At 43.8% G+C, this 22,093-nt stretch overlaps 1 protein-coding gene across 1 annotated transcript in view; it reads right to left on the bottom strand.

Annotated features, from left to right (window-relative positions):
• The window catches only part of GLRB (glycine receptor beta), a 46,820-nt gene that overhangs the window by 1,912 nt on the left and 22,815 nt on the right, over positions 1 to 22,093 (bottom strand). The window contains exons 4-8 of the mRNA XM_056855409.1: positions 21,842 to 22,071; positions 19,971 to 20,053; positions 17,920 to 18,060; positions 12,009 to 12,161; positions 8,044 to 8,336 (exon numbers count right to left, since the gene is read on the bottom strand). Coding sequence (XP_056711387.1) covers positions 8,044 to 8,336; positions 12,009 to 12,161; positions 17,920 to 18,060; positions 19,971 to 20,053; positions 21,842 to 22,071 — 900 coding nt within the window. The remainder of the gene's footprint in view (positions 1 to 8,043; positions 8,337 to 12,008; positions 12,162 to 17,919; positions 18,061 to 19,970; positions 20,054 to 21,841; positions 22,072 to 22,093) is intronic.

Raw genomic sequence — 22,093 nt, 5'->3', positions numbered from 1 at the left:
AGGTATTTATTTTATCAGGACAGCAAATGTGTACTTAAAACCTCTTTCACTGAAAATGTTGTCTGTCTTCACCCTAACTGAGGCTCCATAGTTTTCACTATCCCATATTGTCGATCTCCCTTTACCATTGTCTGCTGCCAGTGTTGAAGACTTTTTTTGTTTGTTTGGTATACCCCCAATAACTGTTATTGGCCCTTCTCCCTGGTTGTATATTATATGTGCTGGTGTATTTATATGATTTTATTGAATTGTTTTATATATGCTTTATTTTAAATGCTGTTTTAATGTATTAAATGTTTTAATGTTGAAATGTTTTGACGTTCACCTTCTCGGGAACCCCATTTGCGTGCAAGGGCAGCATAGAATTTTGTTTTCAATAAATACATGTAAACTTATTTTGACATTAATACAATTATGTTTTCTGGGTCTTTCTCTTAAGTAAGTGTGGCTAGGATTGTATTCATAGTCCTAACTAAAGCTAGCTGGCCTGGACCTAAAGGCTTGGATCCACCAAAGTATTTCTGTGCATGGAAGCATTTCTGCCCACAGAACATGACTTTCTTACATCCCTCTTCCCACTGCAGTCCAAAATGACCCCTGAAATGTGGACAACAGCAATGATCAGAAATTTAAACCCAGAGAAGCATGAGCTTGCAAATTTAAGACGAAGTTTGGAAACGCGAAAAAATACAATATTTCTCTTTTAGCAATGTTTATAGGCCCTGACTTGGATGGCCCAGGGTAACTTGATCTCAGCGGATCTCGGAAGCTAAACAAGGTCAGCCCTGGTTAGTATTTGGATGGGAGACCTCCAAGGAAGACCAGGGTTACTTCGCAGAGGCAGGCAATGGCAAGCCACCTCTGTTAGTCTCTTGTCTTGAAAACCCTACTAGATCACCATAAACCAGCTGACTTGACGGCACTTTTCACCAATATTTACACAGGAGTTGAAATCACATTCAGGCAGTTATTCATATATGCCAGAGTCATTATTCTCCTAGCAACTGCTCACTTCAGTCATCAGCATCTTTGGTAAGTGGGACAGTTTCTATAAATGGGCATAATGAAAATTTGACTTTTCAAATCTGGAAGGATTTGCTAATGCTAACTAACAATGTAATCTCTTTCAGAATTTACACAAGTAGCTGGTGTTTTTAAAGGGGTGGGGGAAAGATGCATCTTTCCAAAATAACTCTATTTCTGTTTCTCTTACAAACATTTTGCAAAATGTAGTTTGTTTATTTATTTATTTATTTATTCCATTGTATAGCCTGCCCTCAATTCCCAGCCAGGCCGGGCTCAGGGCAGATAACACTCTATAAAACCACATAAAAACCCTAAAACATCAAGTTAACTTCTGCTGGAGGGTTTTATTTTATTTTTAATGCTGCTGATGTTCTTTGGCTTTTGTTGACTCTTTTGCTTTAACTAGTGTCTGTTTTTATAACTGAGGTTTTAATGTTTTGATCGCTATTCTCAGTAGCTGTTTTGAGAGTCCCTTGAGAATGGAAAAGCAGGGGAAACAATTTAATAAAGTATCCATTTGTTTCCAGGAACAATTCAAGGTACTGGCTATCAAAAGTATAAAGATGTATCACAAAGGTAGAGACAGGAAGTGGGACAATGCTGGTAGGGTCCCTCTCCCTCAGTTCTGTACTATGACAATGATGGCAGACTGGATTGAGAACTCTGAAGCAAGGAAGTATGGTAGGTAGTGTGTGGGGGAGAGAACAGGGAAGACCCACCAGAACCCAACCTTGCAAATTTGTACACAGGCCTCAGGCCTGATTTAGTCTTTTCTGTTATTCATTACTATTGTTTGTTTTAAGATGTCATTTTGAACTTTTTTTTTTTTTGCTATCTTGGTATGTATTGTTTTGAAAGGTTTTTAGTACTGTATTTTATTCTCTCATCTAGAATGATTCTTAGTGGGAGAGAACTGCTTTGAAATATAGTAAACAAATAACATCCCATGGTTTAAATCATGTTCACGTCACTGTCCATGCATTCAGATGTGGAATATAACTCCAAACTACTGATCAGTAAAAGCTTTAGTATAGAAAACTAGAAATAATGTAGAAAAGGGGACAATGGGTGCCAATTAAAAAGGTAAAGGTCCCCTGTGCAAGCACCGGGTCATTCCTGACCCATGGGGTGACGTCACATCCCGGCGTTTTCTAGGCAGACTTTGTTTATGGGGTGGTTTGCCAGTGCCTTCCCCAGTCATCTTCCCTTCACCCCCAGCAAGCTGGGTACTCATTTTACTGACCTCGGAAGGATGGAAGGCTGAGTCAACCTTGAACCGGCTACCTGAAACCAACTTTCATTGGGATTGAACTCAGGTCGTGAACAGAGCTTGGACTGCAGTACTGCAGCTTATCATTCTGCACCACAGGGCTCTTTGGGTGCCAGTTAGGGCTGTGCATATCAATAAACCCGATCTGAAAATAAACCCGAAATTAGCCATGTCAGCAATATTTGGGTTTCATTTCAGCTGAATACCAAAACCTGGGAATCTACCTGAAGGCAAATAGACGATTTGGGTTTTGGCTGTTCACCCTTGCCCAGATGCACAGCTCTGTGCTTTCTCCCATTTTTCTATCTTTGACTGGTTTTGTTAGGGCCCCATGGTTGGGGCCCTTTTTTTAGTTAGGGGTTGTGTAATCACAGAGCCCCGTGGCGCAGAGTGGTAAGCTGCCGTACTGCAGTCCAAGCTCTGCTCACGACCTCAGTTCAATCCCGACGGAAGTTGGTTTCAGGTAGCCGGCTTAAGGTTGGCTCAGCCTTCCATCCTTCTGAGGTCAGTAAAATGAGTACCCAGCTTGCTGGGGGTAAAGGGAAGATGACTGGGGAAGGCACTGGCAAACCACCCTGTAAACTAGGGCTGTTGATTCGGTTCGTCCAAACAAAAAAAAACAGCTGAATTTTCCCCGATTCGGGGGTTTTCAGTTTGGATGGAAACGAATTCAAAAAAGGCGGGAAAACAATGAGCCGAATTCAGCGAGTTCGGAGCAATCACCGAATAAATTCAGCAAATTCGGGGGCTCCGAATCAGCAGCATAACCGTCAGATAGTAAGGAACTAGCAGCATTCTCCCGCAGCCAATCGGAGGCCAAGCGGGGTCTTCTTCTGGCCAATCAGTCGCGGTTGAGTGTGTGAGCCCAGCTGCTGCGTTGGCCGGGGAGACATAGAGCATCTGTTTGTGTGTGAGAGAGATCCCCGTGGGGGAGCGTGTGCACATTCACAGCTTTCCGCGGCTCCGGGGAAGCATTTTTGGGGGCAGATGTCCCAAACCTTCAGGGTAGCTTGAGGGGACCCTTCTTGCAACAACCCCCAGGTTTTGTGAAGATTGGATCAGAGGGTCCCGAGATATGGGGCCCGGAAGGGGTCGCCCCCCCAAAAATCGCCCACAGGAATAAAGCCTCTTAAAGCACATTGGCGGCATTCCGCAGCTCCGGGGGGGCATTTTTGGAGGTAGACATCCCAAACTTTCAGGGTAGCTTGAAGGGACCCTTCTTGCAAGAACCCCCAAGTTTTGTGAAGATTGGATCAGAGAGCCCCGAGATATGGGGTCCCCCAACTGCCCATTGGGATGAATGGGATCAGGCAATCCTGAATGTGCATCTCTACAGAGTGGCAAATCCAAGGCAAAACCTCCCATGCATAAATGGCCAGAGAGTAGTGAGAGATCCTGAGCAGCTGCTGCTGCCCTGCTTCTGCTGGAACAGAAGACATCCACAGTTTGACCCATTTGGGGGCTTTTATCTATAACTTTTTTTCTGTGTGTGTGTGGGGGGGGGGGAAAGCAGATTCTGTGTGTGTGTGTGTGTGAGGGGGGAAGCCAAAGTGGGGTGGGTTTGATTGCCTCTGTGTGGGACTGTGCTTTCTCCTGTTTTCATCAGTTGCCAACTTTATCTGGAGTTAACTGTGGGTCAGTGAGTCTCTTTCTGGCTGGCTGCTATTGTTTCCAATGGGCTGTGCAGCCACTCCTGTTGTTTCTAATGGGGGTAGCCTGTCATTCGTTTTAGTGCATCCTCTGTAATGTATTTTCAATGGAGTCAATGTAAGTCAACCGACATTCCCCTCTCCCATTATCTTTAATGGGCTGGGCAGCCTCTCCCATTGTTTCTAATGGGCTGACTTGTCATTCCTTTTAGTACATCCCTTTTAATGGCTTTATTCCCCCGGGCCGGGGTAATGGTACGGCCCAACTGCCGAGGCAGCCAAACCCCCAGCCGGGCAGATGGGTGGGGGGACCCCTTCCGGGGGTCACATACACACAGGGTGGCAAGACAGGAGCTGTACATTTGAGGTCCCCTGCTGAGTCACTGGGGTGGGGCTCTGGACTTGCACTTCAAGGTCTATGTCTTACAGGTCCTCTGGATCTAACCCATACATTTTTATTTCTGGAAAGGCAGCTGACATGCGACAAGAAATCTGGCAGCCTTTATGTTCATAAACCTATGCTGCTTTTTTTACTTTTCAACTAAGGAGTAATCTTTATTTCTCACTGTAGCTGAAGATTGCCAAATCAAATGGAACCTTTAAATACCTTTCTCTCTGTTCCACTGACTAAGTGTGACCTATGCGTGTGTTCTTTTGTACATATTGAAACAGGAGGGTCAAAGGAATTTCTGACAGATGCTGCTGATACCACAAAAAACCACTAGAGGGTACAAGACGGTAATTTGTTTCTTACTGGAAATCTAGCACTGCTTGGTTTTCTATGGATCACAACTATCGTTATCCATTTTCCCTGAAAATGATGGAACTAAGCACTGGCAGCTATGTATACTTATAATTCCCCCAGATCATTAATCCAGTTTGGCAAATTCTTTTTATTGCTTAGCAACAGCTTTATGGTTACCTTCTGAGCATAAGAATGGGACGATGAGTGTATTCTATTATGCAGTTACATAATCTTGTTTTCTCAATTTCTGAGATATCCCATTTGTATCCACTTGTTAAGTTTGAGTAGAATAGTCAAACCTTTCTTTCCTTCCTTCCTTCCTTCCTTCCTTCCTTCTTTCCTTTCCAGTGGCTTGAATTGCTTGTCTGCTCCATTGGGGCAGTAATATGAAAGAGTAGTAGTTGAAAATGGGAAGAAGAATGGTTGGTAACAGAAACTGTAAGAAGCTGAGCGTAAGGGGAAAGAGACAATCCGGTACCTATGCACATAGCAGGCCATATACTTGATCAGGTTGTCTCTGGGGATAAGGTGCATGGTTTGGTAATGGAGGGATTTCCCACTCTGCCCTTGTTATGGACCAACCATTACGTCGTAAGATTTAGACTCACAGACATTGACAATGGTATCTTTATGGCGAGGCTGGCTGGCTTGGGAGTGGAGGGCATTGTGTTCCAGTGGTTCTGCTCTTACTTGACCAGCTGATTCCAGAAGGTGGTGTTGGGGGACCACTGCTCAGCCCTGTGGCATTTATGCTCCATCTTGAAACCAATGGTAGAGGCCATCCAGGGATTTGGAGTGTGGTGTCACTAATATGCAGTTGACACCCAGCTCTATTTCTCATTCACAGCTAAGGCTGTGGAAGTCCTGAGTAGGCTCCTGGCGAAGGTAATAGGATGGATGAGGGCCAATAAACTGAAGCTCAGTCCAGATAAGATTGAGGTGCTGTTGGTCGGTGGAAAATCTGCTTGGGTACTGAGGAGTCAGTCTGTCCAGGAGGGACCTTCAATCCTCATGAAGGTGCATGTTCATAGCTTGGGATTGCTAGAGAATCCTGGCTTCCAGTAGGAGGCTCAGGTCTCCTCTGTGCCTTTTATCAGCTCCCCTGGACTGGTGCCTACTTTACTGTCTTTTAGGAACCAGGCCAAACCACATCTTTTTACCCAGGCTTTTAATTAGAGGTTTCATCTTAGCAGCTTTTTTAATGGTCTACTTCTATTTTATGGATAGCTTTTATACTGTTTATGTCCAGTGGCTCGTTTTTAATGGCTTGTTTTTATATTGCTGCGTTGTTTTTACTGTAAGCTGCCTTGACCAGGACTCTGAAGGGGGGGACACAGAAATATGCTAAACAAATAAACAAATAATAAACAAACATTTCTTATCTTTCACATTATGCTACAGTCAGCCTTTGCACTGGTGGACAAAAAGGCAAGGGGTGAATAAGTGATTCTCTGTGTGGATGTGGCTGAATATCTGTACTATGAGAGGCTTGGAGGAAAATTCACATTTCTGTTTCTGGATTATCTGATGCTTTGACCACTGGGCAATAGAGAAAAGAATTCTCAAGGGTGAATACAGATCACCAGCTGACCACCAGGGAGATGCACACAGTTTGCTTCCTTCTTGAATGTGTGCTGAAGAGCCGCAATATTCCATGGGGGCTGATGTACTGCCCCCAGTTACAGACTCATTCTGTTGCTATAGAGTGAAGATATGTTCCCCCTTATCTTTCTCTCCATGCATTACTGAAGTGTTTTTGTCACTCTTTCCTGTTTCTTTGTTTACTGAAGTAGATGATTGGGTGGGAGGTTAAAAAAAGCCCCTATTGTGTGTAATTGGAAGTAGGCATTATCTGTCTGTGTTCAAGTAGATTTTGCTCATTGATTTTCAAAAAGGTGCCTCCAGGGTGTGTGTCACCAGTTCTGAGAAACTGGGGGGGGGGACTGAGAGAAAAACACCCCCCCAAGATTCACTTCACATGTTAAAATAAAAAAGCACGTGTATGCACACACATACTCACCCAGCTCTCTCATCACACAACACACAAGCGAACATAGCTTCAACATTACCAGTCACAGATTACTAATACAGTCTACCATATAGCCACATGAGAAATGTGGGGAAGTCTTCATGCTGGAGCCAAAACTTTGCTACACAAAAGAAACTCTTGTATGGGGAAAATGTAGTAGTACAGAGAATGTTATAGGTTCAGCTGAGCCGAGCTGACACAGAGAAGATGAGCAAAAAGCACACAAGGCACACAATTAAATTCCTGTTTCTTTCTCTGTTTTTCTGTTATACATAGATAATGTATCATGGTGACTTATTGATACACAAATAATGCTGAAAACTGTTCATTTTCATAGGAAAGATTGGTTGAAAGAAACAGATAATGACATGAAAAGAAAGAAGGATGGATCTGATTCACAAAAGGGAGAAATGAAATTGCAATGGGGATTTGGAGGCTTGAAACAGCAGTTATGGGACATTCAACCATGTCCCTAAACATGTAGTTTAGCATTGAATCAGTATCCATAATTTGCTTCTGGCGTCTTCCAAAAATACTTTGCAGCATCACAAACAGATTGAACAAATGTTGTATGTACCGTATATACCCATGTATAAGCCGACCCGCGTATTAGCCGAGGTGCCTAATTTCTCCCCCAAAATGGGGAAAAATTAGGCACCCGCGTATAAGCCGAGGGTCGGCTTATAACCCCCCCCCCGCAGGCTTACCTGACAGGGCTCCCGGCGAAGGCGGTGGTGGCGGCAGCGGGCCCCCCGCAGGAGGCTTCCAGGGCGGGGGGAGGCAGGAGCGCTCCGCAGCCGGCTTCCCCCGGCCCTTCCAGGGCGGAGGTAGCCAAGAGCGCTCGGCTGCCGGCTTCCCCCGGCCCTTCCAGGGCGGGGGGAGCCAGGCGCGCTCGGCTGCCGGCTTCCCCCGGCCCTTCCAGGGCGGGGGGAGGCAGGAGCGCTCGGCTGCCGGCTTCCCCCGGCCCTTCCAGGGCGGGGGGAGCCAGGTGCGTCCGGCGGCGGCCGCGCGGCCTTGCAGCGGCCGCAGGAGGCCCTCACAGGGCGCTCCTGGCCGGGGGAAGCCGCATGGGCCCGGCAGCGATGGCGGCGGTAAGTTGCTTCCTCCCTCCTCCCTCCTCCCCCTCCCCTACCCTACCGTATTGACCCACGTATAAGCCGAGGCCGGCTTTTTCAGCCCTTTTTTTGGGCTGAAAAACTCGGCTTATACGCGAGTATATACGGTACCTAAAACTACCTACTGTGCTTAACTTGGTCTCCCTCCGAAATCGTGAATGTCTGAACAATGTGTGGGCCTGCCACCCACACCACCCAGGCTCACTGACCTGTAAAGTGCTGATGTGCACAGGAGTGCCTGTGCCATTCACTGTGTTCTTCTTGGCAACATTTCCACCTTTCCCCTCGGCTTGCTCTGTCTTTGCCATCTTTGCCTTTTCAGCTTCAATTCTCTTTGGGTTGTTCATCATGATTTGAACCGCAGCATACTCAACCAGAGAAGCAAACCCAAAGAGAAGGCACGCAATCAGCCAGACATCTAAGGCCTTCACATAAGACACTTTGGGGAGTTCAGCAGCAAGAGTTGTACATTCAGATGCCAAGTTGAGCACTGAAAAAATACCTAAGGGGGAGGGGGAGAAAGAAAAAATCCATCAGTGCATTCAGTAAGGCAAACGTTCCTGCATTGCTAACCCTTTCCCCAACTGTGACCTCTCATGCATTTAAGCTGTCAAATTTTAAACAGTATTTCCTAAAAAGGAACAGAACTGGTTGATGTACCACCACCTCATCTGTTAGTGCAGGAGATGAATATGAATGTACATGATGAATTATGGAATCGGTTATACACAGTGATGCATAGTAATTCTGAACACATTTGCAATAGGGTTTCATTACTGCCCTGGGTATATAATTTTAAGATGGAGATCGTAATGAAGGGAGGCATTTTATCTAAAATCATCACTTCAGAACTCATTCAAAAAGACTATTTTTTTAAACTCCCTGACTATGAAAAGGAAGCATGTTGGGGAGAAGTCCTAACATGAAATGCTAGCTTTCTACATGCAGTTTTGTTGCTTTTGTTGTTGTTTTAACATAAAGGAGCAATCAAGCATACACTCCCCACCAATATCCTGAAATGGTATGATCCAAGTTGGCTGGATCCTTGGGCTTACATCTATTCTCGGACTGCCTTTCCGGCTGCTCCTTTCCTGCTAACACTAATTTCTAAGATACTCTTGAACTGCATTAGAAAAGGCAGAAAAAATTGTTTTGCTCAACAACACTGTAAATGCTGGAATGCATCTTTGACAATTTATCCTCTTGATTCTGGGTCCTCTTTGCCCAACAAAAAGCAGAGAAAACTGACCACAAGGCCTCCTGTGTGAGTGCACTGCTGTGGGGACGGATGGTGTTGACAACTGCAGCAAACCCCCCAGGAAGCTGAGCCAGTGAATTTAAGCACTTTGTCTACATTTAGCTATACATATGGGAAAATAAGGTATTAAATAACAGAAGGGGCTGTGGCTCAGTGACTGGCAAGCAAAAGGTCCAGGTTCAAACCCTGAAATTTCTAAGTAGAAAGGCTCTTAGCTAGCAGGTGTTGTGAAAGCGTTTGAGACCCTGGTTAGCCACTGCCATTGAGAGGAGACAGTACTGAAGTAGGTGGGGTGATGGCCTGATTTGGTGTAACACAGTCACCCAGCTTATGGAGCTAGATTTTGAACTGGAGCTAGATTTTGGCTTTATGGATCATGATTGTGGCTGTAATGTTTTTTTCTTGTAGTCACCTATTTTGTCCTTAGTCACCCAGCTTATGGAGCTAGATTTTGAACTAAGGACAAAATAGGTGATGACCAGAAACAAATATCACAGCCACAATCATGATCCATAAAGCCATGAGCATGGTGGCAGAGAACGATTCAAGCTCAGCATACAGCCGTGAGCATATTCAATGAAGTTCCCATTGAGAGAGATGCATAGACCCTGCCATCATGAATTTTATTAAGCATGTGCGATGGTGAGTTGCACATGTAAGAGGTATTCCCCAGTGCCATTGTTTCGCCCCACAATTATTTCTTTATTTAAAATCATGTTGCCCTGCACCCTCACCAAAGGTTCTTGACACAATTCAGTGGCATTTTTTGCTGCAGATAGTAGGGAACTATCAAGGCTCATCCAGATGTGGTAAACCTCTACATATCAGTGCTAGAAGTCATCGGGGGAGACCATGGCCTCTATGCCATGTTTGTTGGTTCTCCAGCACAACTGGTGAGTCGCTGTGTGTCACAGATGCTGAACTAGACCGACTGCCAATCCGATCCAGCAGAACTTTTCTTATGGCCTGGCAGAGGTCCCACTGTTTATCCAAGAAACCTGGCCTGTCATTCCCACCAGGAATGGGAGATTATCACAACAATGTCACAGGAGCAGTCTCCCACTTCATGCTCTTTTTAGCTTTGCCAGATCAGATGGAGAAAGAATTTTCCAGAAGGGTGTGTATATACATGTGCAGGTGAGTGGGCGGCATGATTACTGGGAGCGGGGCACTGGAGGGCACATCTGGAACCTGGCAGATACTCACTGCATATGTTCAGTAAAGTTCAAGGTGACAGCTCACAAATTGTTTCAGGCCATTTGAGGGCATACATGAACTGATTCAAACAAGATCATCAGTCAAATCTGCTATCTTTTCCTGCCTGACTCTGTTATGACACACTTATGTCTTTGTTGATGAGCACCAATTCTTACCATGCATTTTATAAAACATCAGTGAAATGGTGTTTTAAGATGTCACAAAATCAGGAGGTGATTCGGCAACTGAGTGGCAGGCAGGTGGCTATCTGTGCTCCAGATTTTCCTGCAGGGAATGTAGCAATCAAATTGGTTGTCTACATGCCAGATGTGAAGTAACTTTATACATCCCACAACAACCTGGAGAGTCTATCACTGTGAACTGGATACTTATTTTGCTACCTTTTAAAATGATGTACTGTGTTCAACAAATGCCTGCCTTTGATCGTAAAGTGAGAAGAGTATTATTTAGTTGGCTATACTCCTTAATATTGGTAGTTCATAGCTATTAAAGTTTGAAAATTAACTTCTAAAATCTATTGACTGGAAAAAAGAAGGCAGCTTGGTTTCCATCGCTTTAGTTGGCAGGGCAGCTAAGGTCACAGTGACCTGCTGCTGGTTTCCATTTGTCTTGAATCCCAGGGTGAAAAGTTCAATCTCAGAGTGATAGAAGATCTTACAATATTTCAAAGGAAATACATAATCTGATGGGGGGGGGGAGATATTTCATCAAGTAGTCCTTTTGCTCTGAAACTAAGAATATGATCCCAGCAAAAGCAAGAGAAAATGTATTTGTGAGAAGGGGAGTGGGGATTTTATCTAAGAAGGTCTTTATCTTTCACGTGAGCTAAGTGCTTGTGAGTATGATAAAGAAAAGGTTCCAGAAAGTGAGAGCCTGCGCCTCCTAAGCCTTGAAGTAAGGACAGAAGAGGCCCAGTCTGGTTTTCATAACGCCACCCCTTCTTGCTGCAGTGATCTAGAATCCCATGGGGAAAGGAAGGGATCTGTCTCAATGGAGTCTAGATTGTGACCTCCTCCTTCTTGGCAAGGCACATAGCAAAAACCATGGCTGTCCTAGAAGCCAAGTATTTCCTTCTGTTAAGTGATAAATCATCCTCTAATGGGAAGAGGACCCCCCCATTAGTGCAATGAAGTCCTTGGATCCCACCCAGATATGGCTGCCCCACAATCCAGTAGATCCACGGTGCAGTCCCCTTGCAATGGGGGGGGGAAAAAGCAGAGAAAAATAATTTACAGGGCACTCTTGAGATACTATGCTTAGACCTGGAAAAGGAAGTAGTGTCACAGAATTTCACCAGCACTGCCCATGTACCACCAAATGATAGAGCAGCCAAGCCCATTTACCTAATATAAATATCTCGCACCTGTTATTCCACTTCTCCCCAAATGTGTGTCTTTTCCGAATTTCTACTCACAGTTGCACTCATACGCTTCATTGGAGCTTGTTTGGACAGATCCGGGAACAACCTGTTTATGGGCTACAGATCTTGCCTTTTAAAAAGTGGAGACATACATAGGACTGAAAAAGAGAAAGTTTGGATGAAAGTGAAGAACATGCAATGAGAATGTCGTTGCTTCCAGGCTCTCTTGCTCCCGAAGCAACTGTAAATGGATTGGTGACGTTAACGTGGGTCTAACAGTAGGTATAATGGATTGGTGGCTTCACGTGGGTCTAACAATAGGTGTAAATGTAGGTTACCCAGTGGCACTCTGGCAGCACTTGCATCGGGATTGATCCAAAATGACAGCCAAGAGAGAACAACAATTAGCAGTGTTGGGGCATAAACACCCATCATGTAAAAGCCAACTTGTCTTCTTAAAGTGAAGATCGTTTCTATGCACGTGTAATAACCTTTGAAGAAATAAACACATTTAGATTCTCGTGGTTCTACAAGCTGGTCATTTAAGTAAATTTAATAACCAATTCTCACTGAAAGCTGATAGAAAAGTGACAAGATGCTCATAATTTTTGTTATAAAGCTAGGTGGTATCAATATTACAACAAAGATGCAGGGTTGGAGCTAATGGGACATAAATGGAAGTAGTACATGGAATAGATTTCTTCCCGCTAACTCCTGCAACCACCAGGCCCCCCAAACCTGGTTCTGAGGAGGCCTTCAGTAACAGAATGGGATGCAGAAGCTTGAGGGGGAATCAGTAGAAATCACTCCGTTCCGTCATGTGTGAGCTTTTCCATGAATACAGTGAGAACTCATACAAGGTGTGTGTGTGTGTGTGAGAGAGAGAGAGACTGCTAAAATTTCTTCTAATTCCCCTAGCTTGCCTAAGTCCCCCACACAGCATTTCATACTATTTTCAAGAGTACTCCATCCGGGGTAGGCTGAGCCATTATAGCAATCCTATGGCCCCACAGGGTTTGCTCAGCTTGGACTGCAGCAATGGTAGCAACCGGTATAGGCTCACTACAAATGAGCACACATAACTGGTCGTTGTGATCTGGGTCTAAGCTAATCAGACCATGAATGGACACTTGGTACAGCTTTCTCCTGGCCACCAACAGCCCTCAGGGTAGTGGCTAACCAGGAGTTTCCCCAGTAAGTTAAAAGGCCAGTCCACCCCTGACCCCAATCCTCACGATTAGCTTCTAGTAGGTCACAGGCAGCTAAGGGGGAGAGGTCCCTTCCATGAACTACTCCTGGTTACAAGGAAGGAAACAACTCATAGTTGCATGGTACTATGTCATACATAAACTATCCACTGCAGGGAAGATCTATGCTGAAAGAAACTTAGGCAATAAACAGAAATAACTATTCGGATTTCTTCATACCCAAATCAGATTAGTTACAATGTCAGTTGCACACATGCAATTTCACTTAACATTTTCCCTATATTATTTGTATCAGATGTACAGTCAATCAATAATTTATTTGCAGTCATAGACCATCAAATAAAGCAAATTTGCATAGTTAAACAGTATAGGATAAAAACAAATACAAAATAGATTTGCTATTAAAATGGTTAAAATGGTTAAAAATGGCAAGATTATCAAGGTGCATAGCTAATTAATATCCAAACAAATACTAAATGTGGGTAAAATTAGAATGCTTAATAATATCCTAAAATTGTAGAGGCTAAAACTAGAAGGAAAAATAAATAAATAAACATGTATTCAAACTGCAGGATCAAACAGTATTCATTCTCTTATTTCCTCAGCTATTGTAGGTTCTTAAGCAAACTCTGCCAGATGTACAGTCCATTGAAAATAAGACACTCAAAAATTAGGAAGTATTATATTGCAGTCTGATGCCTTCACTACAAATGCAAATAGACAGAAAACTGTCATGTTAATCTAGAAATGTCTGCTCACCGCAGTTTTTTTTAATGAATCTTTCTGCCTTCTCTTGAGGGAGGAGATGGAGGAGGCCCTGCACTGAGAACTCTCTCCCCAACAGAAAAGTTAAATGCATTAATACAGGAGCAAGTGCACAACTTGCTATTGTGCTACTGGCTCTCCAGATCTGAAAACTTCCTTGAGGAAGCTTAGCTTTCCCATATGCTTATGTGTACATATAGTATCCTCCTTCACCAATGATGGCAAGTGGGGCAACTTTCTTCATGTGTACAATTTCTTGTTGGATCTGGTCCAGAATGTATATGAAGACATAATGAAGATCGCTCTATAGCCAACATGCCCATGTTTGCTCGTCCTGATTTGTGTGTGTGTGGAATCTATGTAACAATATTTTAACTGTGTCAATGTACACATTGTGGATTTTAGGGAGCAACAATTAAAACTTGCAGCCACTGTGCACTCTATGATGCACCACCAAGAATTTGAGTTCCAAATGAATACAACTGCTTAAACCAGGGTTGCCTAAATCATAAGATTATTTCATTTACTACAGGCCTGATATGCATAGGGAAGCCATGGCTGCCCAGGTTTTAGAAGTCTTTTTGCACAGCAAAGCAGAAGTTTAGAATACACTTTGTACTGAATGGTTTTGAAAATACAGAATGCCACTAACAAGGTCCAGTACAAAGTGCAATGGAATAAAAACCAAAGGAAAAAATAATGCAGTGTAATTACGACTGTGAACTCAGCCACATAACTGGTTACTTGATCCTCTCTTCCTTTATGTTCTTCAGTGTGTGGAATTCTTTCTATGCCGTTTGTAAATGGATTCCACAGGTTGTGAAATTCTTAACTATATATGACTTTTATGTGTTCAGCTGTTTGTGTTAGGTCAGAAATTCACTCCTGCTCTCTGACTGCCTTATATTATCTTGCCGACAGAAAGTGTTATGTTCCAAGACAGAAACATGAACAAGGTACATTCTACACCAAGGGAGTTGGGGGTGGGGACAGCTAGCAGTTCCATTACAAACTTGAAAAAGAGCACTAATCCAACAGTGAAATCAGAACATGAAATGAAGTCTGAAACTTCTTTCACCTCGACAGTCTCTGATCATAACTCTGTAAAAGGAAGGTTGTAACTGGGCAAAAGGATCAATGCTGTGTTTACAACTGCCATGCCCTGTGTCTCAGTTTCATAGAATAGAATTCACATTCATAACACAAAGTCTTAAAACACAGCTGTAAAAGCCCACCTGGTTGAGCCATAGCAATGAACTGAAACATATATTTGATCTGAACACATGAAGCTGCCTTATACTGAATCAGACCCTTGGTCCATCAAAGTCAGTATTGTCTTCTCAGACTGGCAGCGGCTCTCCAGGGTCTCAATTGCATGTGGATAAAACAGTGACTGATCTAAACCAAACATTTTTGTGCTCACCCATTGTCATAAGCAGATATTTTTCTCCAGGAGATGGTATATTCTCTGATAATTTAGCAAATTATGAATATATCCATTTTGTTGTAGTTTTACTCAGAAAAAATATGCTCTAGTGCTGAAACCATCAACTGGTTTTGAATATTTGTAGTTACTAATTAATGACTTGAGAATCAACAGTAGTACAGCTCCAATGAACATTAGTCAACAATCTCTTACTCGTTGCTGTAACTCAGCTCTGATTCCTCCTTTTTCATCCCTCATCATTCCACTGTGTGTTTTTTTTTTGTTATGACAATGTGCAAGGCTCACCTGAACTAATTCACAGGGCCATGATCCAGCAAATAATATCAACATCTATAACATGATGATTTGAATGAAGCCATTACCACAAATAATGATTTCACAAACAAAGCTATAATGCACCTGTCATCAATAGATGCAACCAATCTATTCATGGGTTCATCCAATAAGCTTTACTTATGATCACTTAATAAGCCTGCTATCTATTGAAACCTTAGCAGTCTAAAGCATTAATCAGTGGTCCTGTCTGACATGCATCTGAGTTCCTGATATATTTTATGAAAACCTCTCAGCTTATGTGAGTCTTAGGCTTTTTATGCATGGTCTGCTTCCACTGGATCTGCTGCTCTCTAACTGCACTGTATTTGCAGTCGAATTCTCAAAACACTATGCACAGGGGCTTCCCCCCCCCACCCAAGAAATTCCAGGAGTACCTTGTGATCAATTATGCATCCCCAGAGAAAATGCAGAGCTTCTGAATCATATGTGAGTCCCTTCCCCCTGAAAACACTGCTTTGTAATTGGCTGTGGTGTATTTAAAAAAAATGTCGCCAGCCCCCACCAGCCCCGCAGTGGGATTCTTTCATTCAATCTGAACTGAGTGGCCATTTTACAGCCAAAGCAGAGAAGGGTCTGGACAAATTCCTCCCCCCCCCCCCCACACACACACCACCAATTTGTTTCTGCGTAACTCAATGCAGGGATCATAAGAACATAAAAACTCTCGCACAGTCATGTGTGACATTGGTCGTTCCAGCATGTGACCTAAGATTTACCACATTTATTTGAATGTGATAATTCCGAGGCATACAACTTTAAGTTCCTTTCTTAATGCATTCAAACGGCATTTCATCCAGTTTCTGGACTGGTTTTAGAACAGAAATTGGCTTAGGGCACTTTCAATCCATTTTCAGTGCACCTTAACAATGGTTTGCAAGTGGATTTTGCCAGTTCACACAGTAAAATCCACCTTCAAACTGCATTGAAAGTGGATTGAAAGTGCATTATTTGGGCTGTGTGAAAGTGCTCTTAGTAATCCTGACCGATGACATTTGCTCTAACAGAGAGCAGGGGAGGTATGAGACCCTGTTGTAGCTCTAGGTAGTTTTCAGTACCTTCAGATATCTATCATGGTATTGACCACCTCTTAGTTTAGTTGGGCTTTGGGGGCATGGCGCTCTAGTTGTTCCCGGCCTGGCCAAGTGCCACACAAGGTCAGGCAAGGCAGACGGTGGGACCTGGACAGGCCGCACTCCTGCAGAAGGCAAGGCCAACAGTGGCATCCAGCCCAGCCAAGACTCGTGCAAGGCAAGGCACCCAACAAAGCCCCACACAAGGTGACACATGGCAGACAATAGCACTCAGCTCGGCTGAGCCCTACGCAAGGTGAGGCAAGGCAGACGGTGGTGCCCAGAGGAGCCCCACCCAAGGCAAAGCAGACAGCAGTGCCTGGCCCAGCTGAACCCTGGATGGGGTGTGGCAGAGGACAGTACCCCATGGGAGGCGAACCAAGGCAGAGGGTGGTGCCTGGTCAAGCCCCATGCGAAGCGAGGTACTGGCCACTGCCCGGACTTGCTGAGCCCAACACAAGGCAAGGCAAGGCTGAGGGTAGTGCCTGGCTGGGCCACATGCAGGGCAGAGGGTGGTGCCCGGCGGGCTCAGCTCAGTCAAGCCCCATGAAAGTTGAGGCAGGCACCTAGCCAAGATGAGTGAGGCAGTGCCTGGCCACACTAGACAAAGAGATCAGTGCCTGCCCTGCCCTAGATGTGTCTGAAGTGGGAAAAGCAGCACCCAGCCAGTCGGTTAGGCAGGCTGCCTATTCTGCCCTCCTTCCATTCCTCCTTTTGGAAGGAGGGGCAGGCTCAGACAGACTGCCTCTTCCTCTCTCCTCCCTCCTTTGGAGGCGTGGCCAGGATGAGCTGGATGAGGGGCCCTTTCCCAGGGTTTTTCAATCCCAATCCACTCACTGGGCTGTTCTGAGGATAAAATGGAGGAGAAAAGAATGAAGTAAGGTGTTTTGAGACACCATTGTGGATAAAGGTGGGCTATAAATGAAGTAAATAAATAATAAATATAGCTGAAGATGGAGGGGAAGAGAAAAGCTTGGAGGGAAGGAAGGAGTGAAAGAAGCTGAGGATGTGGGGGAAAGAAGAATAGTGTGTGGAAGATGAGAAAGGGGGAAATGGGAGCCCTTTGCCAGTTGTTGTAGGTTTCCCACTGTGCAAATGAGCCTGCTCTGGCAGCTGGCACTATACAACTTGGCCATAATTTTCCTGGGTAGAAGGTGTCGGGGTAGGGTAAGGTGGAAAACTGAAGATGGAGAGAAGATAAAGGAAGGTTGGATGGTGGATGGGAAGGAGAGGAGGTAGGAAAGCGGGAGAGCCTATAGGGACTTTCAAGGATGGGAAAGAAGGAAATAGTGTGGGGGAGAGTCCTTGCGGGTTTCCGCTTGTCCTTCCGAAACAAGAAAGTTGGGATGTGACTAGTAGTCATCAAGCATATTCCATAGCTGAGTCAAGCCTAGCCAAGGAATTTAATAATGAAAGTACATACCAGTTCCTTTGTAATATTTGGTACAGTTACCACATTCAATATCTTCTTTCTTTATGTCAAACTGTGGCAAAGCAATTTTGTCCAGTTGAACAGGTTCACTGGATTGCCAGTTAAACTGCAAGTCATCAGTAGTGTAACCAACTATATGTTTGGAAAAGGATAAAGAGGGAGAAGTTAAACAAAATTATTAACCAGAGCACACTGAGAGAAAATATTTTTTCTCATAATATTTGTTCAATTGTTAGTGTAAACATTTTAAAAATCGCATCAATGGCTTTCATTCAAAACAACCACGAACAGAGTGGAGCTCATGAAATGGTTCTTTCATGGAATGGGTCTTTCGCCTGCAGCCTCCTGTGCTCCCAAAATGCTTTCCCAGGGGTTCACAGGAACGCCAGGAAGAGCATTAGGTGCAATGTAGTAATTGGCAGTGGGAGGCAGGAAATGGCAGAAACCCCCCCCCCCATCTTCTGTTGGTGGGCGCATCTTTCCCAAAGAGAAAAATGGCCCTGGAATATAAGCCAGAATCGATAACAAAAGCAAAACGAGATTAACGTTTCACTGCAGATTTATTAGCTTTGATTAAATGAATACATACTGTACATGAATACATGAAGCTGCCTTATACTGTATCAGACCTGTGGTCCATCAAAGTCAGTATTGTCTACTCAGACCAGCAGTGGCCCTCCAGGGTCTCAGGCAGAGGTCTTTCACATCATCTACTTGCCTAGTCCCTTTAACTGGAGATGCCAGGGATGAACCTGGGACCTTCTGCATGCCAAGCAGATGCTCTGCCACTGAGCCACAGCCCCTCCCCTTCTTATCTGTCTAATGATTCCTTCTTATCTGTCCATAATATTTTCTCAAGTAAATGTTGGTCATACCAGTGTGAACAGCCTAACTTTCAGCGAAGCAGAAAGAGACTGGCCATGGACTACACATATTGCACAGGGCAAAAAGAACTGTATAGGTTCACACAAGGGACTTGTGCTATTTCAGTGGAATTTTGGATTATCTGACTCTGAATGGCTTTCCTGGGTGCCAGATCACAAAACTGCTTTTGAAAATCCCCGGTCTTTCAAAAGCAGTTTGCCGTGCTGTAGAGAAGAGGGTGGAGGCTCCTATTTGGCAAAATAATACAACCTCCCTGTTGAGGACAGCTATTTGTAGGAGCTAGTTATGTAGTTTGAGGCACCAGCTCTGTTGTTGAATAGATTTACAATTTTACAGTTTTGGTTATGCATTTTAATGTTATTATACATTGTACACTATATTATCGTTGCTGGAAGCTGCCCTGAGCCTGGCTGTGCCAGGGGAGGGCGAGGTACAAATCTAATCAATGAATAAATAAATAAATACATAAACTGTAAAGCCCATCTGAGGTCATAAAACTAGTGCCACTGGGGGGTGGGATCCTGGCCCCATTGCCCCTGCGTATCTGCAGTCTCTTTACAGTTTGTGATACCGGGTTTCTCAATTCCATACGAAGAAGAAGAATTGGTTTTTTATATGCTGGCTTTCTCTACCACTTAAAGAAGACTCAAACCGGCTTACAATCACCTTCCCTTCCCCTCCCCACAACAGACACCCTGTGATGTAGGTGGGGCTGAGAGAGTGTGACTAGCCCAAGGTCACCCAGCTGGCTTCATGTGTAGGAGTGGGGAAACAAATCCAGTTCACCAGATTAGCCTCCGCCACTCATGGGAAGGAATGGGGAATCAAACCCAGTTCTCCAGATCAGAGTCCACTGCTCCAAACCACCGCTCTTAACCACTATACCATGCTGGCATCCATAAGTACATCCTAATCCTAAATATACATGGACATAAATTCTACTGAAATAATATAAGGAAGTGAGGCTTTGGAGGAGGGCTTTAGAGTGACAAGAGTTGCAACAAGGCAAAGGATTTTATTAGAACATTCAAAAAGATAAAAGATCAATGACTTGATGAAATAATTTTAAATCCTGATGCTAAGTGGCATTCTATAGGGCAAGTTCAGTTTCTAGGCACAAGAAGTAACTATTTTTATGCACAATCTGATTTACATACAGCTCTCCAACTGCATCTTGCAACGCTGCGTATCCATAGGAAACAAGGTCAAGTCCAACGGGCATGAGAGAGTAACAGATAATCTGGAAATGTAAACGGAATGCTTATAACCCATTGAAAATGCCCTCAAAGTGACATTTTGCTTTTGTGTTTACAAGTTTAGCAGCTCTGTCTATATTCATATTCAAAAATCAAATTCACATTCTGTTCTAACGCATACTGCATCAAAGTGTTCTAGTGAAGCTGAATTAGCATTTGTTTTAATAGCACTTGTTTAGGATGTGGTAGATGTCAAGGGAAAGCAGAGGTCAGTCCCTGTGCTTGCCTTATATACTGCAGTGAGAAATTAAGCAAATGGACCAATCTATTTGGCAGAGATAGCCATGCCACTGCCCTGGCATTCTTCCGTTAGTAGTCTCTAAAGCCAAAGAGAATCAGAGTCACCTGTGCTACCCCTTTCCGGTGGCCAGTCCAGCTTGCTTGTGAGCTTCCCATGTGGCTGGCAATGCTTGATTGAATGTTGACATCTGATTTTCAGCATGGGCATCCACTTACTCAGCCCTGCTGAGCGTGAAGGATGTTTTTCACCATCTCCTTAATGTATTTCAAGGGTTTATAAATGTTCCACTGCATCTCTTTTATTTGTGGAGTTAAAACAGTGAATCCCTTAAACAATCTATTTCTGGACCATAGAATCTAATTGGTACAATTTCCTGATGAGGCATACAAACCCAAAGAAAATACATTTTGTGTCAAAGATGTTTGGCAACTACAGGAGAACTTATTTTATGGAGATATAATTGTGGAAACATTTTTTCTCCTCAGTAAGACCTTATTTTAATTATATCCCAGGATTTAATGAACCTGTACAGATATCAGACAAAAATAATTACTAATTGGTCTTATTTGATTCTTCTGCCAAGATGACTTTTTGATCATAGGAACCACCTGTGCCTGGCTATTGTTTTATTGTAACAATTCGCCTCCTGGATTTTCCTATCTGGCCTTGCCACAGTAAAAATACCATCATAATTATCATTATCATTATCATTATTTATATTCCCCCTCCCGCACCAAGGTGTGTTCAGGGCAGATACCAAGTGCAATACCAAAAAAGTCACTCTTTTAGAGTCCATTGACATCCACAGTGTAGCTCTTATTAGTATTGCACTAATATTGGTGGCCAGTGAGCTGGTTTGATGGGTAGGAAGAAGCTGCTCCCACGGAGTGGCAATCAGGGAGACGTAGCCCTTGCTAACAAGACACCAGTGGTGACTTGGGCTCAGCTGTCTAAGCTGTACTTGCACTTATAGTCAGGTACCACTGCATGTGAACAGAGTACTAACTCTAGCTGTCCCTAGCCTCCACCACCACATCTCCTGTCAGTTATGGACATCAGATACCAGATTCCTCTCCTTCTTTTCCGGTCCTTTACCGTGTACTATACCGTCTGACAGTATGCCGCTGTTAATATGATATACCATAATACTGAATGTTTTCCAACTTGCACAATCTGGGACCAACCACCACTGCACACACAAATGTGTGGCCAGTTCCATATCCAACTTCCATACCTGATTGGGAGTGGCTTATGCTTTCTATCAGACTGAGAGACTGAATGTTATCATACCATGTGAAATCAAGGGCCACTCACAACCTTCAGGAAAGTGGACATGTTCTCTGACCACATGGCGCATGATCAGCTTCCCTTTGACATGGCTATTGATAAACTTCCAATTAGTATCATTTAACTATTATGCTTACCAATAGTATTCCCTTAAAAAACCACACCACCTAAGTACATCAAGCAGCAATGTCTACTTATTCTAAGACAACAGTAACAGTTTTCAGTTAAACAACAACAAAAATACCTCATGCTGACCAGGACATCTCCAGAACGGGATATAAATAGAAGAATATTTTCTTGAGTGACATCATGGAAGTTGGCATTCTTTTCATTTGCAAAGAAGAGGTCTGGCTTCCACAGACACTTAAACATGGTGGGATCCACTGTTAATATATCCGAACCCCTCCAATCATTGGGCAGTTTAAGTCGTGGGTCATTCCACTTTTGTCTTAGAAAGATGTTAACTCTATAATCCTGTTTGGAACATATACACATA

Source organism: Euleptes europaea, chromosome 9 (assembly GCF_029931775.1).
Source record: "Euleptes europaea isolate rEulEur1 chromosome 9, rEulEur1.hap1, whole genome shotgun sequence".
Classification (NCBI taxonomy): Eukaryota; Metazoa; Chordata; class Lepidosauria; order Squamata; family Sphaerodactylidae; genus Euleptes; species Euleptes europaea.
The sequence above is the reverse complement of the archived record's forward strand: the minus strand, read 5'-3'. Positions and strand labels throughout refer to the sequence as shown.